This window comes from Hemicordylus capensis, chromosome 6 (genome assembly GCF_027244095.1).
Source record: "Hemicordylus capensis ecotype Gifberg chromosome 6, rHemCap1.1.pri, whole genome shotgun sequence".
NCBI classification, from domain to species: domain Eukaryota; kingdom Metazoa; phylum Chordata; class Lepidosauria; order Squamata; family Cordylidae; genus Hemicordylus; species Hemicordylus capensis.
The window spans coordinates 159,103,361-159,126,212 of NC_069662.1; the positions used below are offsets into that span (position 1 = coordinate 159,103,361).

General features: G+C 43.3%; 1 protein-coding gene across 11 annotated transcripts in view; it reads left to right on the forward strand.

Moving 5' to 3' along the window:
- Positions 1–22,852, forward strand: part of PRKAG2 (protein kinase AMP-activated non-catalytic subunit gamma 2) — a 291,223-nt gene that overhangs the window by 170,695 nt on the left and 97,676 nt on the right. For 6 of the 11 annotated variants that reach the window (XR_008309577.1, XM_053260020.1, XM_053260022.1 and 3 more), the window contains one exon: positions 4,185–4,396. The exons of 1 other annotated variant lie outside the window; for it this stretch is intronic. Coding sequence is in view for 6 of the 10 variants with exons in the window: in XM_053260020.1 (XP_053115995.1) it covers positions 4,185–4,396 (212 nt within the window). In the remaining 4 variants the exon portion in view is untranslated. Of the gene's footprint in view, positions 1–4,184; positions 4,397–13,602; positions 13,702–21,304; positions 21,323–22,852 lie in introns of those variants that run through there. 4 more of the 11 variants (XM_053260030.1, XM_053260027.1, XM_053260029.1 and 1 more) reach the window with 4 other exon arrangements.

Consider the following 22,852-nt stretch of genomic DNA (forward strand, 5'->3'; position numbering starts at 1 on the left):
TGATTTATGAGAGGAAGGAGAGCACTCTGCACCATATGCTTGCATTACACATGGCGATGCCTGTTTATTTAAAATGCTGGCACAAAGTTGGTAAGCAAATGCATAAAGAGATGGAAAAATATTCTGACCCAGGAGAAGTGAGCTCACATGCCCAGGTCCTGAACAGTGCCAGAAAAGGAAAACTTAAACTGATAGATAGGAACTGCAGATACACTCTTTAATGTAGACATTTATTTACAAATCTAAAGTAGAGGAAAAGTCTGCTCCAAAATCCAAGCCTTATCTTGGCTACCCTCAGCATGCTCTGTTCACTTCAAGTGCCTGTCAGCCTATGCACAAGTTTGGGCAGGATTGTAGACCAAATGGGGGTAAAGGGAACAACTGGAAATCTTCCACTGAAAAACTCAACACTGTTCTGTGATCAAGAGCCTTCATATTCTGTGCCTAGAAAACATTATGGAGATTATATATTTGTGTGCATCAGTGATGGTTTCTCTCCTGGAAATTAGGAATGTGGAATCAAAATTTTTATTACCTGTAGCTGTTTATCCCAGCCTTCCTCCAAGCAGCTCAGGACTGTATACACAGCTGAACCATTATATCCTGACATCTGCCCTGTGAGGTGGGCTATGCTGAGACTGAGCTGCTCAGTGAGCTTCACAGCTAAGTGGGGAATTGATCCAAGATCCTTCTCACTCCTCGCCCAATGATCTATCCACTACACCACATTAGCCTTAGTGGCACTCCTTGATACTTGCAACACATCTGCATTTATCTCACATTGCCTATGACATCTTTAATTGGGGACAGAGAGAGTGGAAGGGTAGATAACTATATGAAGACTAGATTACATACTGTTCTCAAACATTAAACACAACTCTAAAATGTTCTAGAAGAAGAAGCTTCATTTGCTGATAGCATTGATTGCATCCTCTCGTTCTCTTATTTATTATTTGGTATTTGACTGTGTTGCTGACTGTGTGATGTGGCTCCTGTGTGTCTGCTTATTACCATTTTGGCACCACTTGTTGCTACCAGAAATCCCTTCTGTTTTGTTAGTCCATTAACTCTTGTGATAGACACATCCCAGCAGTTGCAATGGTCAGCTATAATGCAGTGGTTTGTTTTTTCTTTTAATGGGTTGTTGTTTTCATCATTTGCGTCTTCTGCCAAAACCTCAAGCACTTCGAAAACACTTACGGACCCATAAAAATAAGGTAGATGGCATCGCATCTTAGAAAGCTGTATATTGGACCTGTCAGAAACCAAAACCAAGCACTGGGGAAGAGAGCTAGTTCACCCTTCTTACAATCTAGAGGTCTTGGTCCCTGTGGTCTCAGTTGGCGACAGCCAATATTTGGTGGATCTATGATTTGTGTCTTGTTTTAGCATCCTGTACTGAATATCATATCTGAATTTCATATCATGCTGTTTCCTTCCTTCCTTCCTTCCTTCCTTGCACAGTCCTAACCAACCCTAGTCTTACTCCAGTTCCCATTTCTCCCCAGTCTTAATCCCAAACCCTAATTTTTCCACTCCCTCCCAACCACTCTCTTTGTAATCTCTGAGAATTTTCTTTTGTCCTGCCCACAGCTCTCCTTTCCCCACAATCTTTGCTGTCTTCCTCCACCCGCCTCTCTCCCTCCTCTGAAATGTGTTGCCTGTCTATCTCTCTTTCTCCTCCTTCTTCCTGCTCTCCCCTGTTCAAGGGCAAGGCAAGGCTTCACTGCTGTGGGCACAATGCAAAGTGTTTAAAATGTGAATGGGCCCACAGTCCAGTAAGTAGTTCAGATGCTTTGCACGCAGAAACTGCCAGGTTCAGAGTCCAGTTAAAAAGGATCTTGGATACCAGGGTTGGTAGAGACCTGAGAGATTCTGCGATGCGGTGTGGATACCTCAGAACCTCAGGGGTATACTCATGAGTCAAATGGGCCGTAACCCAAAATTTGGCTTTAAAAAAGCCAAATCTGGCAACAGAGGACTAGAATAGTCAGAAGTTAAAGTCAGCTTCATATATTCACAAATTCCCAGTGTGTTCCCAGCTTCACATAGTCTCAAATTCCACACTTGAGCATTCCCAAGAGTTTTACTATTCCCTACTCTATTCTATGCAGCAATATCACAGATAGGAACCTTTTCGGGGGGAGGTCTAACAAGCATCTTGTTTTCTTATTTATGTAAGGTAGCTATCCATAAAAGCCATTAGATCCTTATGTTAATTTATTTGCTTTTCAGAGGTATTCACTTTTCCATAGCAACGTCTGAGATAGTAGATGTCTTCCTCAGCAGTTTGGGTAACAGTTTCCTGACTCTGAATGGTACCTTAGCAGTTACACATGGCTATTTTTCCTTTTAATTTCATAAAATACAACTTCCTTTTCAAAGAAAACTCTCTTTAGTGTTGCCAAGATATGGTCTTTAAAATCAACGGAAACTGCTGTACAGGGTATCTCAGAGCTCCTACCTACAGAGAATGAGCTGCTTATAGAAAGGTATCGATTCTGCTTCATCATAGGGGTCTCAAAGTGGCTGGCATTTCATTAACCAACAAAACAGCACATAAAAACCACAAATGACAATGTTAATGATAAAACAACAGATAAAAATAGGAAACATTAATACCACAGTAACTTAGAGCAGGGGCAACCATTTTTGAAGCCAATAAAGTATTTTATAAAGATGTGTTAGTATGGTGAAAACTGAAATAATGGCATTGGTGCAACCCCTCTGAAGGCATATGGTGATTTCCCTCACAATCCTCTACCCCGTCTCCCACTTGTTATGAAAAAGTCATCATACCACATGCACTGTCTGTAAGGAAGGTTGTAAGAGCTGTCTACCTTTGCGTTTGGCAATCTGGCCGTTTTCAGATTCAAAATAAACTGGATAGGATCTCTCCCCCCGCCCCCTCAGCATATATAGGCTTGGGGGTCCTTTCCATCTGGCTTCATTAGACCTTGAGACCCACTAGCTTAGCAAAGGCACTTCTTGTATTCAGGTTTATACACTTTCACTGGAGAACGACCTTTGGGAGGAATTGCTCACTTTCTGATGCACCACTCTGCCTTTTTTTTTTCCAGGGAGTTTTCTAATCTCATGGCCTCCGTTTAAAAATAAGAGACTTGAAAAATGAATTTTCCCAGCTCACAGTACTCAAGTATATTGCAAATTGAGCTTCCTTGCCCTGAAATTCCTCCATCCCAGCACTGCACTTCTCAAGCAGCATTGCCAAAATGTGCATGCACTAAAGCATAGCAAGACAATCTGGAACTCTTGAAAAAAGCCCTGATCTTTTAGGCATTCAGTTATGACACTTGCAGCTTGTGACTGTGATTCAAGCCAAGGGAGCGTGCTTCCCCGCTTCTCCCGCCCTTAAAATTGTGCAAGATTCCTTTAGAAAATAGTGCACATGCACAAGCAAATCTAGTCTCATTTTGCACCTCCGTACAGTGCTTAAAACTTTACTGATTGCCCTCTTTGATTCTCACAAAGGAATTTTCAGCAAGATCAGATTGCTTAGTAACACAGGGGAAGAGGTTTGTCCTCCACAGGTGCATCTGATTGGTTTGCCCTGGCTTGAGATCCGGAGCTGCCTTGCTCATTGGGCCTCTAATGTGGTACACCTGTTCTCTGCTCATGACACAGCAGTGTGGCTTGCAAAGGTTGATCCATGGGGCAGAGGCTGATTCCTGCCTTTCAACTCTATGACTACATGAACTGTAACCCCATTGAAGGGTCTGATCACCAGAACTTAGTGATGGAGCATATATTAGCAATCCAAGAAGTCCCAAGTTCAGCCCTTGACATTTCCAGTGTCTCAGTTGGCACAACTGGGAAAGACCATCTGTCTAAGACATTGGAGAGCTGCTACCCATCAGAGGAAGTAGTACTGGACTCTTAAGTTTAGACCAATGGCATGGCTCAGTAGAAGGCAACCACTTTAATTGTATAGTTTATCGGGTTAAAATGTGAATTATTTAAAAAAATTTTTTTTACTCAACTGGAGGAAGAAGTCCCATATTCCACAAGGAGAGAGGACATCTGTTCATGTTGAGAGCCGTGTGTGTGTGAGTGAAAGTATCAGTTCAAAGCCTTTGTATAACTTAAACCATTACTCAGCCTGTATGTATGCCAAGGCTTAGTAATCTCCATCTTTTTTTTTTAATTGTTGTTGTTGTTCACAGCCTCTGGCCTCTCTTCTTCCCCATCGACTCCAACACAAGTGACCAAGCAACCAACATTTCCGCTCGAATCCTATAAACATGAACCCGAGAGGCTAGAAACACGGATTCACTCTTCTCCCCTGGATACAGGCCAGAGAGTCTGCTCACCCCCAGGATATAGCGTGGCCAGGCCCCCCACATCAGTGCCCACCCCCTGTGCTACCTCAAAAGCAGTAAGTATGGACTGTTTGCTTCCCTGCAAGAAAAATGAAAGCCTGTGTGTTCGTAATCCCCCAGTGAACTTCACTTGGCACACGGGGCACTGTGGGATACTTGGAGGCCAGGATAATGAGTCCCAGCCTCTGTGGGTGTGCAGAGTCCCCAGCTGTGGTTGCTCAGCTTGCGCACAGCAGGAGCTAACAGCAATCATGGGGGGAAAGGTAGGTTGAACCTTGCCTCCCCCCACAACAGCCTGCCTGCACGGTTGTGTGAATAGCCCCATTATCTTCTTTCAGTCCTTACCATAACCCTGTAAGCTAGGTAAGTATGATTATTCCCATACTGCAGATGTAGGGCTGAGGTTGAGATGGTAGGTCTTGCCCTACATCTCTTAGGGAGTTCATTGCAGAGGCAAGATTTGAGTCAAGGACTTTTTGGTTCCTAGCGCAGTTTCTTTGCCTTAGCTTAATGCTTCCAGAAGATGTGGAAAGCTCCTATTCCGGCCATTGTACATAGCAGAAAATGAAGCTATTCTCATGACCAGCAAAAATCGGGCTAGGAGAGCCTAGCTTGATTTTTGCTGGTCATGTAAACCACTGTGTAACCTGCTGAATTGCCCCTGCCCTTAAACCGAGTTTGCGGAGCAAGCACTCTGCAAACCCAGTTTTTTAAAATCGTGTGTTGCCGTGGAGCAGCTCCGTGCCACGGCAGCTCACGGGTAGACCCCCGACCGGGAGGCTGAAAAGCAGCCTCTCGGCTCGGGGGTCTCTCCAGCAACGCTTGTGCAGGGCATGCTGGAACTTCCAGGAGCCGTGTGGCCCCCAAACTCCCAAGCCCCCGCTGGTTCTGTGATGGAGCCGGCAGTCATGTGGGAAGCTGCTGCGGCTGCCCAGGGAGGGCGTATTGATAGTCTGCGGGGAGAGCGGGCTTAGTCTGCTCTCCCCGCAAACCCAGTTTGGCTCTTTTCACTTGATCGTGAGACGAGCCTCAATGAATGTCTCCTTTGTCTTCAATGGGACATAGCGTTCTGTTCTTAGAATATGGTGTTCAGCTCTAAACCAAAACTTGCAACTGGGTTTCTTCTCCAGAGGCGTATCTAGGGAAAATAGCGCCTAGGGCAAACACTGAAATTGCGCCCCCTGTCCAAGCATCTGACACCCATCTTTGAGATAACTTTACCATAATATCAGCTGAAAAATACAAGTCAGGCTCGTTAATCTTTTAATATTTCAAAAACTATTTTAGCAGTGGACTTAGCCAGATCAAAAAATGCTGGGAAAGTACAAATTTCAGTATGCTGGGGCTCATGAAATACCCAAATACTATGTGGAGGTATACTTGGAAAACTAAACAGAAGTGCCTGTCTAATTCTCTACTATGTATTGTAGCATCACCATTACATCAGTTTTAAAAATCAATGGAGAATTTGACTTTTCCCAGATACTCTGTAAATAATTAAAGGATATGCAGAGTAAACTGTGTCACTGCTTGGAATATATTCTAGTCTTTCAGAAAGACAGTTAAAATGAGAGAAAGAGAGCAAGAAACTCCCAGTGGGCCTTAATATTAAGGATTTCACACTGATTCAAAGACAAATTCACCATTAATAGCCATATTAGCAAGACATCACATTTAACTCACTTATCACAAGAAGCAAAGTAAGAGCAAATTAATAAAATCCTAGCTCATAAGCATCAGCTCAGTATTCACAAGCCCTGATTCTCTGTACATAGTGCCAATCTGAATATGTGTACAGTGACTTATATTATATATTATTAATTTTTTACCTGTAGCCCCTTCGGGGGGCTTCCTAAAGGCTGGGGGGTTTGCAAAGATTCCTCCTCCCTCCACTGGCCTCTAGGGCCTCGCAGGGACCATTTGAGCATGTGCAGTGGCCATTTTTTAAAATCTTTTTTAAAAATGGCCACTGAAAACAAAATGGCCACCACGTATGCTCAAATGGCCTCTGCAAGGCCTGGCATGACCTAGGGCCTCACAGAGGCCATTTGAGCATGCACGGTGGCCATTTTGTTTTGGGCAGCCTTTTTTTTTAAAAAAAAAATAATTTTACAAAATGGCGCCCCCCTTCAAGTGGCGCCCAGGGCACGTGCCCTGCCTGCCCTACCCCTAGATACGCCCCTGTTCTTCTCTCTCCGGCCAACTTAAGCCCAGCTTCATCACATCTAGGATTCTGGCCATGAGCTTGATGCTTGTCTACAAGCTATTGCCAAAAATATTATTTCCTCAGAGGTACGAAGGGCACTGTATTATCCCTTTAAAAACTGTCAGCCTAAATGGAAAGTGGCAGCAAATATGCTTCTGTTGCAGTGCAAGAAGTAAATGTTTTCGAAGCTTTTCATAGGACAAATCTGTTTGTATCTGGGTTAGCTAAAATCTAGTTCAGATTTTTACTGTAAACCAAAAGCAAACAGGGCATGGTCCTGAGCAAACATAATAACTCAGTAAACAAGATCAAATAGAAGTATTACAAATTAGAATCATAAGCATGAATGAGAAGCTTGCAGGAGATTTATGTGCTTCTAAGCAGGACGTGTATTTTTTTTCCTGCTTCTATTTGAATTTTGATTATTAATATGTTTAAGGGGTTATTTTATCAGCGTATTTGTTATACTGCTTTTGAAAGTTTTCAAGCTTGCTTTTGATGTTTTGAATTGATAGTGCACTATGCCACTGAGGAAGACGTAATGAAGGTTGAAATGGGTTTGGCTGAACTTTTACTCCTTTTTAAGTTCTCCTGTTATTGAAGACTTTCCTATTTCATATATATTTTGTTCTACCAGTGGTCAACATGTTATGCAGCAGATGTTTGGGCAATTCTGAACTGCTTGCACCACTGCAAGGGCCTTAAAAACTGCTGATGGCCTTGCACAAGTGCGCTCTTGTGCAAACAATTAAACTGGTGCAATCACACTTCCACAATTCTACTTATATTATTTCCAGTGTAGGTAACATTGCAGAAGTGTAGTCACTCCAGTTTTCATATTTGTGCAACAGCAGCAACATTTTTTCTAGGTGCTGGCAGCAGTGTGAGCAGTTCAGAACCATCCGCATTTCACTGTGCAACATGTCAGCATTTATGCTTAAGATTCTAAATTGTAATGCATGTTCTGTCAGATATAGCACTATTATGTTAACATACATGCAACTTTTACACTGTTAATACATTGTACCTGTTGGTTGTTTTGATCGCATTGATGTTTTTATCCTGATCTCGTTTACTGAGTTCAGATTTTTACCATGTCATTGTTTGAATCAGTGTCTTCAATCCATTTAGTCCATTTCACATCACCAAACAAGGATATATTTTGGATACATAAACAAAATTGGTATTAGTTTATTATTAGCCCCATGTCAGTTGTTCCTGATGGGGACTGTGGGGAGGGGAAGATAGTGGCCACTAGCTGCTGAGAGGACCTTAATGCTCCCTTTTGGCCCCCAAATGACCAAAATACCCCCATTTCACAACCTGTGATGAATTCATCTATGCCCTAAAAATTAAACTCAAAACAGCCTGAGAGCAATTGCTCTTCTAAGGATTGAGAGATGGGTGGCTCCTCAAAGGATCTGAGCTGATAGAAAGCATAGGCAAGGAGAAATTTGTCACTACAGCTGCAAGGTAGACCGAAGAATTGGTCATAAACTGTTGCGATACATGCCAGGAGATCAGAATCTGAGTGAAAGTGATACACCTATTATTATTATTTTTTCTTGTTTACACAGTCAGACAGGTGTTATTGACTGGTTTGTTTTATCCAGACATCGAGTCCTTCCCAAGGACCTGGGATGGCTGAATTTTATTTTGAATTGTTATAGATATCGTCGCAGAATATAGGCTGTTCCCAGTAAAGCTGCTTTTTGTAATTGGCTGATGATGATTTCTGTGGCCCCTATGGTGTTGAGGTGCTCTTCAAGGTCTTTTGGAACTGCACCCAGGGCGCCAGTTACCACTGGGATTATTTTGGTCTTTTTCTGCCACAGCCTTTCAATTTCAGTTTGTAGATCTTTGTATTTTGTGATTTTTTCTATCTCTTTTTCTTCTATTCTGCTATCCCCTGGTATTGCTATGTCGATTATTTTCACTTGTTTTTCTTTCTTCTCAACTACAGTTATATCTGGTGTATTGTGTGGCAGATGTTTGTCTGTTTGTAGTCGGAAGTCCCATAATATTTTTACATCTTCCTTTTCTACACTTTTTCAATTTTATGGTCCCACCAATGTTTGGCTACAGGTAGCTTGTATTTATTGCAGATGTTCCAGTGTATCATCCCTGCTACCTTGTCATGCCTTTGTTTGTAGTCAGTCTGTGCGATCTTTTTACAACAGCTGATTAGATGGTCCACAGTTTCATCTGCTTCTTTACAAAGGCGGCACTTGCTGTTTGTTGTGGATTTTTTGACTTTTGCTCTTATTGCATTTGTCCTTAGTGCCTGTTCTTGCGCAGCCAGTATTAAACCCTCTGTTTCTTTAAGTAACCATTCTTAAGCCATTGCCAGGTCTTGGTGATGTCTGATTTTCCACTTATATTGTGCAAATATTGACCATGCAGGGGCTTCTTTTTCCATTTTTCTGCTCAGTTCTTGACTTGTTCTTTCTTGTAGGCCTGCTTTGTTTCATTGGTGTCGAATAGTTTCTCGTTATTGACCATCTGAAGTGCATCTTCTTCACTGTCCTTGATATATTCTTCAAGGCCTCATTTCTCCTCCTCTACTGTTTGATGGACTTGCAGCATTCCTCTTCCACCTGAGCTGCGAGGGATGTATAGCTCTATCTACATCACTGCGGGGGTGCAGAGCATGATTGATGGTCATGATTTTCCTGGTCTTACGATCTAGCGTCTCTAGCTCTGCCTTGGTCTAGTCTATTATTCATGCAGTGTATCTGATAACAGGTATAGCCCAGATGTTTATGGCTTGTATGGTGTTCCCACCATTGAGTTTGGACTTGAGGATTTTTCTAACTCTCCTGATGTATTCACTTCCAATTTTTCTTTTAACTTCAGTGTGTGCAGTGTTATCAGCCTGGAGAATGCCCAAGTATTTGTAATGTTCTTTCTCTTCCAGGTTCTTGATCTTGCTTCCATTGGGCAGTTCTATTCCTTCTGTTTTTCTTATTTTTCCTCTGTTCATTATTAAGGCAGCACACTTGTCTAGTCCAAACTCCATTGGCAGGCAGGTTATCGGTCTATAATTACTTGGATCTGCACCTTTTGCTGGGTCTTTCATGATGAGATGAGTTTTCCCAGTTGTTAGCCATTGTTCAATATCACCTCCTTGCAAAATGTGATTGAACTGTTTTGATAGTTGTTTATGAAGGCTTGTTAGGTGTTTAAGCCAAAAGCCATGCAGTTCATCGTCTCCTGGCACAATCCAATTTTTAATTTTCTTTGCTCTATCACTTATTAATTCTGGTGTTATTATTAGATCTTGCATTTGTTGGTTACATTTTCCGACCTCTTTCACCCAGCCTGCTTTTTTATTATAATCTATTGGATTATCCCATAATTTCCCCCAGAATTGCACTGCTTCTTCTTTATTTGGTGTTTCTACATTTCTTGCAGTTTCTCCTTCTATGCTTTGGTAGAAACGTCTCTGATTCGACTGGCATCATCATCATCATCATTATTATTATTATTATTTTATTTTGATTTCTACACCGCCCTTCCAAAAATAGCTCAGGGCGGTTTACAAAGAGAAACAATAAATAAATAAGATGGCTCCCTGTCCCCAAAGGGCTCACATTCTAAAACGAAACATAAGATAGACACCAGCAACAGTCACTGGAAGTACTTTGGTAGAAACGTCTCTGATTCGACTGGAATTGGAGATTCTGCTGTGTTGTGTAATTCTGGCTTCGTATCTGCTAATCTTCTTTTACACTGCTGTTATTTGCCGCTTTATTATTTCCAGGACTCTTCTAATTTTCCTTGAATCTAGGTGGTATTTTTGGATCAGATACTGTTTGGTGTTTTCATTCTTCAGCTTCTTGTCTTTCATATCTTTCAATTTACTAGCATCTTATCTAAGCCTGGAGATTTTATTTTCTAATCTAATCTTCCATTTAGGTGATGTACTACTTTCTTTTTTTTCAGGTCCACTGATCTTATATCCGAGCTCTTGTGTTGTTATTAATAATAATAATAATAATAATTCAAATAGAACAATTACCTAAGCAATCCCAGTTCAGATAGGAAGGGTCTAGGCTCGCAGATTCTTCTGTGAGGTGACAGTCAGGAAGATAAAGTTCTAGCTAGTAAGACTGTGAAGATACTATATGGGCTCAGAAACATGTGGATGATGTCTGAAGCACAGGAACGGAGGGGGCGGAGCAGAATGTTCAGTGGCTCTGGTTGGGGCTTCAGTGCCAACCATAGTGCTTGGCACCCTCCATCCTGCCCTCCAGAACTAGTAGCAGTAGATAAATTATGCAAAATAAGCAAATATAAGCACATATATATTTGTTTGTTTTTGCATTTGTATACCACCTTTTGTCAAAGACCTCAAGGCAGTTCACAGTTGTCATAAACTATTAAAATATTATAAATCTCATAAAACTACAAAACAATTACCAGCTGGGAATAGAGGTAAAACAGTGAAACAGTAATATGCAAAATTAAACAGCCCAAGACCCTGGGAGAGAAAATACAGCAAAAAGCGGGGGCGGGGAGCGGAGTTCTCAATTCTCCCCATCACACTCCAAAAGCCTGCATAAATGAAACTGTCTTCAGCTGTCTTTGGAAGGATAAGAAGTAGGGGGCAATAGAAATCTCCACTGGGACAACGTTGCTTAGTCTGTGGGCAATTACTGAGGAGAAGCTTCTATCCCATGTACAGATCATCCATGCTTCAAAAAGCATTGACATGTGGTGAAGCCTTTCCCAACTGGAAGTTAAATGGACATGTAGTTAAGTGGCAAGGAAAGATTCACTCACTAAACAGAAGCAGCACCTGTTTTGTTTTGTAAGTGACAACCCTTTCCATGGGAGCACCCAGTTAGGCTCTTAGAAATTTTACTTTGCAAGCTGGGCTGCCAGATTGCCACAGGAAGACTGACACTATACCTAAATTCCCTGGAGCTTTTTCATACAGGGCTTTTAGTTTGTATCTCCTCCAGAATTGAGGGTGTGTGTTCACATACGGTCTAGATTTACCCCATAGTCCCTTCGAGCTATCAGAGAACACTTCACACACAATTTGGGTTTTTCATCATGCATTAGAGTGTAGCCCGATTTATATCCAGGTTTTTAAAAAATCCACTTTTTGTGTCGGTCTTTTGGGGCAACTTCAAATTCCCGGTAAAGCCTCGGGGTATCTGAAGAGCAAATCTGCTTCACAGCAGATTTGAGGCATTTTAATTCAAGGGATTAGATGGACCGTTCCCATAGCACCTCCAATGACACCTTTGGAGAAAGCAGAAGCCCCAGAGTGTCCCCCACCCCCGCGAAAGCAACTGGGAATAGAGGGTGGTTTTTTTTTAACCCTGGGCTAAGCCAGAATTTGCAGCCTCCCTTCGAATTGAAACAAAGCCCTGTCTGTCCTGGTCCCTGATAGCCCATAGGGAGGTCGGGTTAAATCCAGCGAATATGTGGACTGGCATACTCCAATCAGGAGTGAATTTGGTGGTAGGGAAGCCCTGTCTGTAAAACCTCCTGGTGAAGAATGAAGTTCCACAACTCCTTCCACCCACCCCTTTTTCTTCTAGTCTTTTCGGCTACTTGCCATTCTTGGCCATTCTGCAGCACACCTGCTGGAGTAGGTAGGTAAGGAGATGAATGGAAAGGTTAGAGAAGGTTGTACAACTTTGGTCCTCCAACTATTTTTGAACTACAGTTCCCATCATCTCCAGCTGCAGTGGCCAATGATCAAGGATGGTGGGAGTTGTGGTCCAGCTACAGCTCGAGAGCCAAAGTTGTGCACCGCTGGACTACAGGAAGTTGGGGCAAGAGAAGCCACAGCTGCTGCATCTTCCACTTCCATCAGGGAGTGTAAAGGCGTTGCATTGATCTCCTGGGCTGCAGTCTAGCAAGCATCTTATATACATGCCCCCCGCCCCGGATTGGAACCCACTGATAGCACTGTTCTTTCCCCTTGCTTTCATTAATATTTTTAACAATTAATTTTAATGTAGTATAATTAGTGTGTTGAAAATTGACCTTGGCCCCCACACACCAAGGCATGGTTGCTTCCAGTCCATGCTCATGTGAGAAGGGAGGCATTTGCAAACCCATGAGGTGCTCCTGATCTCCTAAACTTGGTTAGGAGACTGGGCGGCAATCTCTGTACAGGCAATCTCTGTACAGATTGGGCGGACAATCTCTGCACTCTATCCACAGTGCCAGTGTGGATACATAGCTAGAGCATGGAATTCTACTAATTAGGTCCTGCACTGGGTGTCAACAGCAAGGAATTTCACTCCCCTGTGGCTGCATTTTGTTAGAAATGGAGAATCAGTAGTGGTCTAGTCTCCCATTCATATGCAACCAGGGCAGACCCTGCTTAACTAAGGGGACAAGTCATGCCTTCTGCCACAAGACCAGCTCTCCTCCCTGCAATCTGCTCTGCTTCTGTGCCTTTGACAGCTGTCCAATATGTAGAAAATAAGCAGGTGAAGCTTTTCCCACCATAGAGGTAACTGGTGAGGAAACACTTCTACCTGTTAAATTTCAGATTTCTGTTAAGTATGCAGGTAGAGGGCCAGTAAAAAAAAAAAAAGAAGCAAGGTGGCACCTCTAAACCTGAATTTTCCTGTGAATAAGCATCATGTTGCTTTTCTCAGTAGCAGGGCAATTTACAGGAAGCTTGTCTGAGAAAATGACAGAGGGTCCACCAGCAGGATCCAGATTTGACTGTGAGATGGATAACCTGCCCCTGGCTGTGTTCTGTACTTATCATATCTTTCATTGGCTCAGTAACCTTCTCTTTTTGCTGGAGTGTGTCTGTATAGGATTGCTGGTGAGACTGGCAGCCATGGAGCAACAAGGATTTATGGGCCTTGCATTGCATATGCTCTATTTAACACTTTACTTCCTCTGTTGTGGAAGAACATGTGTTGGTTTCTGTAATATACAAATTGCAGCTTGTTTATTACAGGTATACAAGAGCTTCACACTTTACCTTTAAATCCACCAGTGCAGCAGGATCTTCAGCAGCTGCAGCTTGTGTAGCACACCTGGAATTCTCCTCACTGTATATATGGAGGGTAGAGGGAGGGAGTCAGGAAGGTTTCAGAAATGGGGTCATCATTGGCTGTGGTGGGTGAGGCCATGGCTATTCCAGCTTCTGCTTCATCAGGGGATTTAAAGGTAAAATGTGACTATGTGGGTTGTAACTTCAAGCACAGGTCCTAATTTAAGTCATTCAGTGAATGCAGGCATTCTAGATCCAGTTTGAGCATGTTGTGTGCTGGAAGTCTATCTTTTGAACCATCTCTGACTTCTGTTCCATTTAAGCTGCAGACCTGAACATACCTGTGAGTTGTCCATTACCATGTATAGGCTTGTGATGTAGGAATTTTTGTGGGGCAGAGAGATGTTCTACAGAAATAGCTTCCTCTTCCCTGAAGCTGTAGTCCAACCACTTGTCCTCACCCCTTCTGTGTGGGAGGCCTTTTCTTTTTGCAGAGCTTGTGTCAGTAGACATTCCTCTGAGTGTAGAAAAAGAGAACAAAAATACTGTCTGAATCATCCTTTATAAGTATGAGTAGCGATCTAGGGCAGGTCTGTGCAACTTTGGCCCTCTTGCAGATGTTGGCCTACAACTCCCATTGTCCCTCACTATTGGCTACTGTGGATGATGGGAGTTGTAGTCCAGTAACAGTTGGAGGGCTGAAGTTGTGTAGTCTTGGTTTAGGTCTGCAACAATAAGGTGGCGAGCAAATGAGATTCCTCAAGCAAGTGATTGTAACAAGGGAATTGGGTAGCTGTGTATATGAAAGGGTGGCTTCTGCTTGTACCAGTACAGGGAGGTTCAGCCATTGTAGTTGGGAACAATAGGAAGTTGTAGTTCAACAACATCTGGGGATCCAAGATTGGGAACCCTTGTACTTTAGTATGTGTGCGGTGATTGGCTAGAGCAAGTGAGAAGTCCGGTTCTAAAGGGATATCATCTTTCCATTAATGTGCATTTGCCACCTCTTTCTGGCAGAGCTTTTACTTTGACAATTGCATGACAGACAAAAACTTGTATGGTGCTGCAATGATGAAGCAAAAACTACCTGTTAAATATTTTCCTGTGTTAGCTCTTAAAGGCACAGGTTCCCTGTCTGCAAAAGGTAGCACACTCTTATCCAGCAGCGAAGTGGGCAGCTGCAGACTATGTTAGAGTTTGCCTCTTTTTGGGGGGTGACTGGATAGAAAGTTATCTGTTTTTATCCCTTAAAGTAGATGCTATTAATATAGCCACTGTTTTAGAAACTCGTTCAGTTTTCTCATGAGCTTGGAAGAGCTGAAAACAGGACTGGGAATCCAGGAGGTGATCCTTAAGAAAATCCCTTTTCCAGGCCGCCAGTTCTCTTGCCAAGCAATTAAACTCCTTTAGTGACTGAATGCACCGGCCAATTAGTATGTGGCACCTATTGGTACCAGAACTTGTAGGCATTGCTTGTAGGGCTGCCAAGTTGGTTCGTGGCTCTGCCTTTAACGGCAGCCTGACATGCAGACATGAAGTAGGTGGAGCAGCTTTTCCTATTTTGGAAGGTAAATGGTGAGAACAGCTCTCTCTGCTATGTCTCTGGGAGTTAGACTGCAATTAATGGCCCAGGATCACAGCTATTAATTTAGTCTGCCAGCTCTGGGGTTTGTTTCTTAAATCTGAAGTGTGATATTCAAGCGGATTTTGGAAAGAGTTGCCACGAGGCAGCTTGGAGACTTGTTGCTTTAAAAGAATTAAGAGGCTGCAGCAGCTCTGGCTCTTCCTGCCAATTCTCTTCTTGGTGTCTCCCCCCCACCCCTTCCCTGCCTACTGTGTGGAACAATTGGTGTTCTCCTTGCTGCTGCAGGAGTAGGAGGAGAGGGGATGAGAAAACAGAAGGATGAGTGGAGAAGTGGCATTTAATGAGCAGGGGTTAACTTTATAATGTGAAACTCTGGTTTGCAACCTAGCAACTCTAATTTTTAATTAAAGAAGTGTGTGTCTCTTTAATAGTGGGATCAGTGCTTTGAATGATTAAAAAGACCAAAGCTCCAAGAAAAGGTTAACTGGCTGAGTTTAAGGGGTTGCATACAACTTGATTTGAAACTTGCAGTCTACAAGGCAAGCGTGTACTTTGGCATCTTGTTGTTTGAACTATCTGACCTTCAAGCGGTAGCTGGAGGATGGTGACTTAACTCTTCTCTAGTATCACATTACCAACTGCAAGTGGAATGCAGAGAGGCTGTAAATGTAATGGTGAAATTTCCCTTGCTTCCGCTTTGCCTGGTCCTTGTGTTCATGTTTAGGTGGAACAGAGCACGGTGTTCTCAATATTACAGTTTGTTTCATTCCTTTGTCTGCAGCTTTATGGGCTGGAAGTTGTGTAAGTGGCTATGTTCCAGCTTTCACACAGGCCCACATTTCTGCAAAGAGGGTCAGGGGTGGAACTGTATATAGCTCCACAAAGGAAAGCCATATTTCTCTGTATCAGAACTTCTGATCTCTTTATATATGTCTAAGGTCACTTGGCTTCTTCATTCTAGAAAAGGACTACCACAGCCTTCCCAAAGGAGACCATATGAACAGGATTTTCAAACCACTTTTGAGCATACAACCTGAATCCATTTAAAACAGTTGACCCAATCTGCCCGGAAGCCTCTCACTCCACCCCCAGCCCCACTTAACCATTGGGGAGCTGTGGAAATGCCTGTGCATAATTTCCATTTGTTCTAGTCTGGCATGTGAAAAATTCTTAGTGGATTGTGTCCCATAAGAGGTTTGGAGTTTACTCCCAAGGAAGAGTCTTGCACCAGTTATTTCCCAAAAGTGGGGGAATTAAGTATAATTAAACCTGGATTATGTCTAACCAAGAACAAATTATCAGAAGTTGCATTTTAGCCCAATATGTGCATCTTTATATGACTTTGATATGTGTCTTGTTTTTCTACAGTAGGTTGTACTTGAAGTGATATACAGAACCTTATAAAAACACAACATTCAATAAATCTAATTAAATCAGTGTCGTCATAAAAGGCAACTAAAACAGTAGCACACGGCATACCTCAAGGCTGTCTAAATGATCAAAATTTAAAAATGGGGAAACGAGCTCATGGGAGCAAAGTTTTAGTGCCACCACCAGAAAGGGACCTGACCTTAGTGAATGCCCATCTTCTGATGGGCTTCTGAAGATCTATCTCTGGAAGTGAATTATACTGTGCTCAGTGGAGCTACTTCCTAGTACATGTGTCTAGGATTGCAATCTTAAAGTTTCAAAGCTGAGGTGTGGAGATGACCTTGGGCGTTTCTCTTCTTTCTCCCTGCACCCCTAAAGTTCTACTTGGCCCTGTTATGCCTCTGCTGGAAACTATGGATAACCACTCGGCAGTAGCCTTTTCTTTACAGGCTTGCAAGGTTGCAGACAAAGTTGGAGTCCAAGTATACAGCAATATGCAAACAAGGTCTGTTCTCCCAGACAGGTGCTTGGGGAGGAACTAGGTAAACAAGCAAACACTTCACAGGATATTTTTAGCCTGCCCCTTAGCCAAACAGTGGTAAATTCATAAACATGTCTATTAAATTGCCCGGCATACAGAAGGATTACATCACAGGGTTCTCCTGCCAGGAAACAATCTATGAAGCTACTGTAAGCCCAGTAGGTGCTTCATCCTGGTGGTGGTCTGAACTCCTCTACCACCTCTTGGTATCTCAGACTTCCACCGTGAGTCTGCCTTTCCTCCGCAGGTTAAACTTCTTCTGAAAAATTGAACTCCAGCTATAATCTCTTTAAAAGGAACTTGGTGCCTTGATGGGGGGAAAGGGCTGTGTGCTGTCATTGTATTCAGGGTCCAGAAATCTCAGCATTCAAGTGGCCAAACTTAGCTTTGTGAGGTGTGCCAAGACTTTTCTGTGACTTGGCTGGCCTATATTTATGCCTTCACAAGCATACACCACAAAAGAGGGGTTACTAGCCACTACAACCCTTCTCCTTGATTGGTGGACAGTGTCTTAGCATTGAGTTCTTAAAAATAGCATTTTATCCTGTCCAGTTTTCAAGGCCTCCAGCTATCTACCACTTCCCTCTGGGAGATTATGCATAGTCTAATGGATCTCGATGGAACACAGCCAGCAATAAATGCTTAAACAGAACTCTCAGCTGAAATGATAGATGCCGGTGTGAAAGCTACTGCAGTTAGTTAAGAACCGGCCGCTGGCGGCTAACTGCGTCTGTCTGGAAATATCTAGGACTAGGACTTCATAAATTATTCGCCAGGTACAATAACGAAATAGCTCTTCTTTTAATAACAAAATAGTCAGGTGTAATTAGCGACTATACAGTGAGCGAGAGGGATTTAGTAGCATTTATCTGAATGCTATCGGACATCACCGGGTGGTCTACTTTCCGGTTAACTGGTATGGATGCTTGCTAGCATGCAAATAATACATTAGGCTTGTTGTGATGCTCATTAACTGGGTAGGACAAGTGCCTCTTCCACCTTTGAGAGCTCTGTGAGCTCCCAATTTTCAGTCATGTGTGAGCTCAAAGCTAGGGTGGAGGAGAAGAAAGTGATGATGTGGGAGGCTCCATGGCACAGGCTCTGCAGTGGTGTCCTACCCAGCATTTCCCCTCCTCTAACCTAGCTTTTAACTCTCTTGCAACCAAAAACTGGGAGTGCGCACAGCTCCCGAAGGTGGATAGGATGCTTGTCCTACCCAGTGAATGATTACCAGAACAAGCCTTTAGAGTGTGCGTGTGTGTATGTATGCATGCTTTTCATGATGGTCCAACCCCCACTTTTGCTGATACTCTTGTGGGTGGCAAAAATGTGTGTGCTGGGGGGGATTGGAAGCCCACAAAACTACTTCATTCAGTTTTAAAAGTGTTGGGGATGTCACGATTGTGCACTGATCCCCACTGCTTTTTCAAGAAAGGTGCCCATCCGGAGCCAGCTGCTTCAGAAAGCAACAGCACTTAAAGTACTGCTGCTGTTCACAGAAGGAAAACTGTGCAAAGCAAGAATACAGTTATTCCTGTCCAGGATCAATATATTTGCCAGAATACAACTATTCCTACATGCCTCAAAACTGTCAAGGAAGTTTCATGGGAAGTCCATGAAACTCTCTGGTTTCATCCTGTCCAGGATCAATATATTTGCAAGAAATACATTAGGCAAATATTCTGGTTGGCAAAGGCTTCAATGCACTTTTGTAGTAGACCGTACGCAACCTATTGGATAAGCCAGTGAGTGTGTGCGCACATGTGCACACATGGACATTCATGTGTGTGGTGGGGGAGCTGAGACTGAGAAATGGTGGCCTGCTTAAAGGCCAAACCAGGTGCAACGTGGGAGATGTGATCCAAGCTCCCAGTGTCTTGTCTTTCTAGCAACCGTGTGCATCTGAGCCATGGTGCTGGGGGAGGCTTAACACTTTCCTAATGTAAACTTCCCACTCTCCACAGCTAATGACAGCTTCAGAGGGGAGAAAACAGGGACAATTTTGATTAGGTCACCTAGTGAGCTCAAGGCAGATCTCTACTAGGGACTTCTGCCTCAGTCTCTTTGTAGGGCTATCTTGACATGCTGTAGGACTTCCATGATTGTCACTCTGTAACTTCCATGATTGTAACTCCCCCCCCCAACCCCACCAAAAGAAGCCACATGGGAGAGATCTGTTTTTATAGGGGCCATGGCAGAGAGCGAGTTAACCATTTGTTCCACTTCTACCCCTATTGCTTGACTTAACCCCCACTGTCTTCTCCTGTGTCCAGTACTGGCTTTGGAGCGTGAAATCTCCATACAGAGTGCTTATGTACTTTACAGTTCCTCTCCACAGTTTAAGAACTTTACAGTTCCTCTCCACAGTTTAAGAACTGCTTTGGTGTGGAGGATTTAGACCAGGGTCATGGTGTGGGGAGGGAGGGATAAAACATCCCAGCCCCAATCCAGACTGGGGGGGGGGGATGGGGGTAGTTGCTATTTATTGATTTGATTTGATTTCTATACCGCTCTTCTAAAAATGGCTTGGGGCAGTTCACACAGAGATATAAATAAATAAATATAGACATGGGGAGTTCCAGGCACAGAAGTCCCATGATGTGTCTACTTTGACCCTTGGCTGCTATGCAGTACTAGCTCTCTTAGCTTCTACACACTACATATGGCAAACAATGAGGTGTTGAGTCCACTGCAGCATTAAGGGATGCTTTATATGTGACAGCTTTTGTGTGTGTGTGTGCTAAGAACGTGTAGGGGAAATGCTTGTGCATGATCACTTACAAAGCACACCATGTTTGTTGTGGGGCAAGTGCTGTCTGCATGCACGCGGAGGATCATGTGCAAATAGTCATTAGTAAAGTGCTAAATGAAAGTTTGACTCCCCCAAATACACATAGGGAAGTGAGCATGTGCATTTGCTTGCTTTTGGGGGGAGTGGAGAGAAGCTCTCAGCAGCAGAACATGTGTTTTGAGGGTAGAGGAACTTGGGTTCAATTCTAGGCATTTCCAATTAAAGGAATTAAAGGGAATTGAAAATAAAATTGTTAATATGATCATGCCCTTATATAAGTCTATGGTGTGGCCATATTTGGATTACTGCACACATTTCTGGTCACAGTACCTTAAGAAGGACATGGTAGAAGGTGCAGAAGAAGGCAACCAAGATGATCAGGGGCCTGGAGCACCTTCCTTATGAGGCAAGGCTACAGTATCCGGGGATTTTTAGTTTGGAAAAGAAGCAACTAAAGGGAGACATGATTGAGGTGTATAATTGTACATGGAGTAGAGAGAGTAGACAGAAAAATTTGTACCTACCACGACACTAGAACCAGGGGTCAACACATGAAACTGAAGGCCAGGAAATTTAGGACTGACAAAAGGAAGTACTTCTTCACACAAAGTGTAATTAATCTATGGAATTCTCTGCCATGGGATGTGGTGATGGCCACTGACTTGGATGGTCTTAAAAGGTGCTTGGACAAATTAATTGAGGACAGGTCTATCAATGGCTACTAGTCTGGTGGCTATAGGCCTCCTCCAGACTTGGAGGCAAGATGCTTCTAAATGCCAGTTGCAGGGGAGCGACAGCAGGAGAGAGGGTATGCCTCACATCTTGCCTGTGGGCTTCTCAGAGGCATCTGGCGAGCCACTGTGTGAAACAGGATGCTGGACTAGATAGGCCTTGGGCCTGATCCAGCAGGGCTGTTCTTGTGTTCTTATGATCTCTGGTAACAGTGCTGGGGGAGATGCTGCTGCCGCTACTACTACAAATATTTATATACCGCTCTTCAACCAAAGTTCGTAAAGAGGTTTACATAAAAAAATAAGATGGTCCCCTGTCCCCAAAGGTGTGAAAAGAAACATAAAGTAGTCACCAGCAACAGCCACTAGAGGAATGCTGTGCTGGGGTTGGATAGGATCAATTGATCTCCTCCTGCCAAATAGAAGAGAATTGCCACTTTAAAAGGTGTCTCTTTGCTCATTTAGTAGGTAACTGGAGCTCTGCTCAGCCAGGGCAAGTCAGAGAAGAATAACTTGACTTCATTTTGGGCACTCTCAAATGTTCTTAATTCATATTTTCAAGTTTTTATGCCACACTTTAGAGGTGACCATACATGTTTGTTTTTTACACTACCCCATTCCAGATATTACAGATGATGGTGGATGTAGGCTGAGAGAGTGGCTTCCTTAAGCTCTTCAATGCATCCATGCTGATCTGCTTGTGTTCTTACCTGCTGTACTACATTGTGCCAGCTGATCCACTTGGATTGGGCAGTTCTACACCAAAACAGGAGAAGAGGTAGAGGCATAAAGTTACTTTTGAAAAAGGGACCTTGCATTCACACACACACACACACACACACACACGTAAGAGGCCAAGTTTCGCAGTTGGAAAAATCACTCTGAGGGAGCTGACTCATAACCAGACCAAAGTGTGTGTCTGCAGTAGTGTAGAAAACATTTCCTCTGTGTTGGTGGTGACTGGGAACTCAAAATAGTTCAGGTCCATCAGTGTCTTGTTTTCCATTGGAGCTGAAGGTGAGGACATAATAATAATAATAATAATAGAATTATTATTATTATTTCTATACCACCCTTCCAAAAATGGCTCAGGTCGGTTTACACAGAGAAATAACAAATAAATAAGATGGATCTCTGTCCCCAAAGGGCTCACACTCTAAAAAGAAACATCAGATAGGCACCAGCAACGGTCACTTGGAGGTATTGTGCTGGGGGTGGATAGGGCCAGTTACTCTCCCCCTGCTAAATAAAGAGAATCACCATGTTAAAAGGTGCCTCTTTGCCCAGTTAGCAGTTTGATGGTCCTGAGTATTCTACTGCCTTCTGCTGAGTCAAGCCATTAGTCCCCCTAGCTCAGTATTGCCTACAATATCCCTGACTGGCAGCAACTCCCCTGCATGGGATGCTGGACTGGGTGGGCCTTTGGTCCGATCCAGTAGAGCTGCTCTTACGTTGGAAATTTTCAGGATTTAAATAAGCAAAATCTAAGTACTGTGCCAGCTCATCATTTGAAAAATCCTGCCATAAAAAACCGATTTTGGTTGAAGGGCAGTCTAGATAAGAATATAACTTTTTGGAAATGCGATTGGTGCCAGGAAGTATAAAATTAAGATAAATTACCCTTCCTAATTAAAAAAAAAAATGCAGCACAAAAATAAGACACCAGCCATATAGAATTCATGAAGGAAAGAATCAGCTGAACACTAAGAATACCCGTTTGGTTTTGAGTCATAGTTATTTTTATTTTATTTATGCACACACCATCCTTTGTCCTAAGACCCCAGGGCAGTTAACCACAAGATAGAAACAGAACAAATGCAACTAAACATCTAAAAAGAGCAAGAGGCAAATCACTGGCCAAGAGTCTGGATTAAAAGGGCAGTCCTTACTTTCCTCCTAAAGAGTGGGAGAGGGGGAGCCACGCAGGACTCAGCTGGGAGTGAATTCCACAGCCTGGGGAGCCATAACTGAGAAGGCCCTGCTCCGCATGCTTCACAAACGGGCCTCAGCAGATGCAGGCATGCGGAGCAGAGCCCTCCCAGGCGACCTAGTCAGGTGGGTAGATTCAGCTGGGAGTAAACAGCCCCGAAGGTCCATGGGGCTGTTTAGGCAATTGGTTGGCATTGGGTACATCTGATAGGACTGCCAGCTTGCAGCTACTCAGAATAGTTCTACAGCAGCAAAAGATGATGCCGCCCTGGGCCCTTCACTCACCTCCCTGTTCTATCAGTAAGATGTGGAATTCAGGACAGATATATGTGAAGTTGCTAGGGATATAGCATTTATTTGAAAAGGAAGAGGCTCTTTG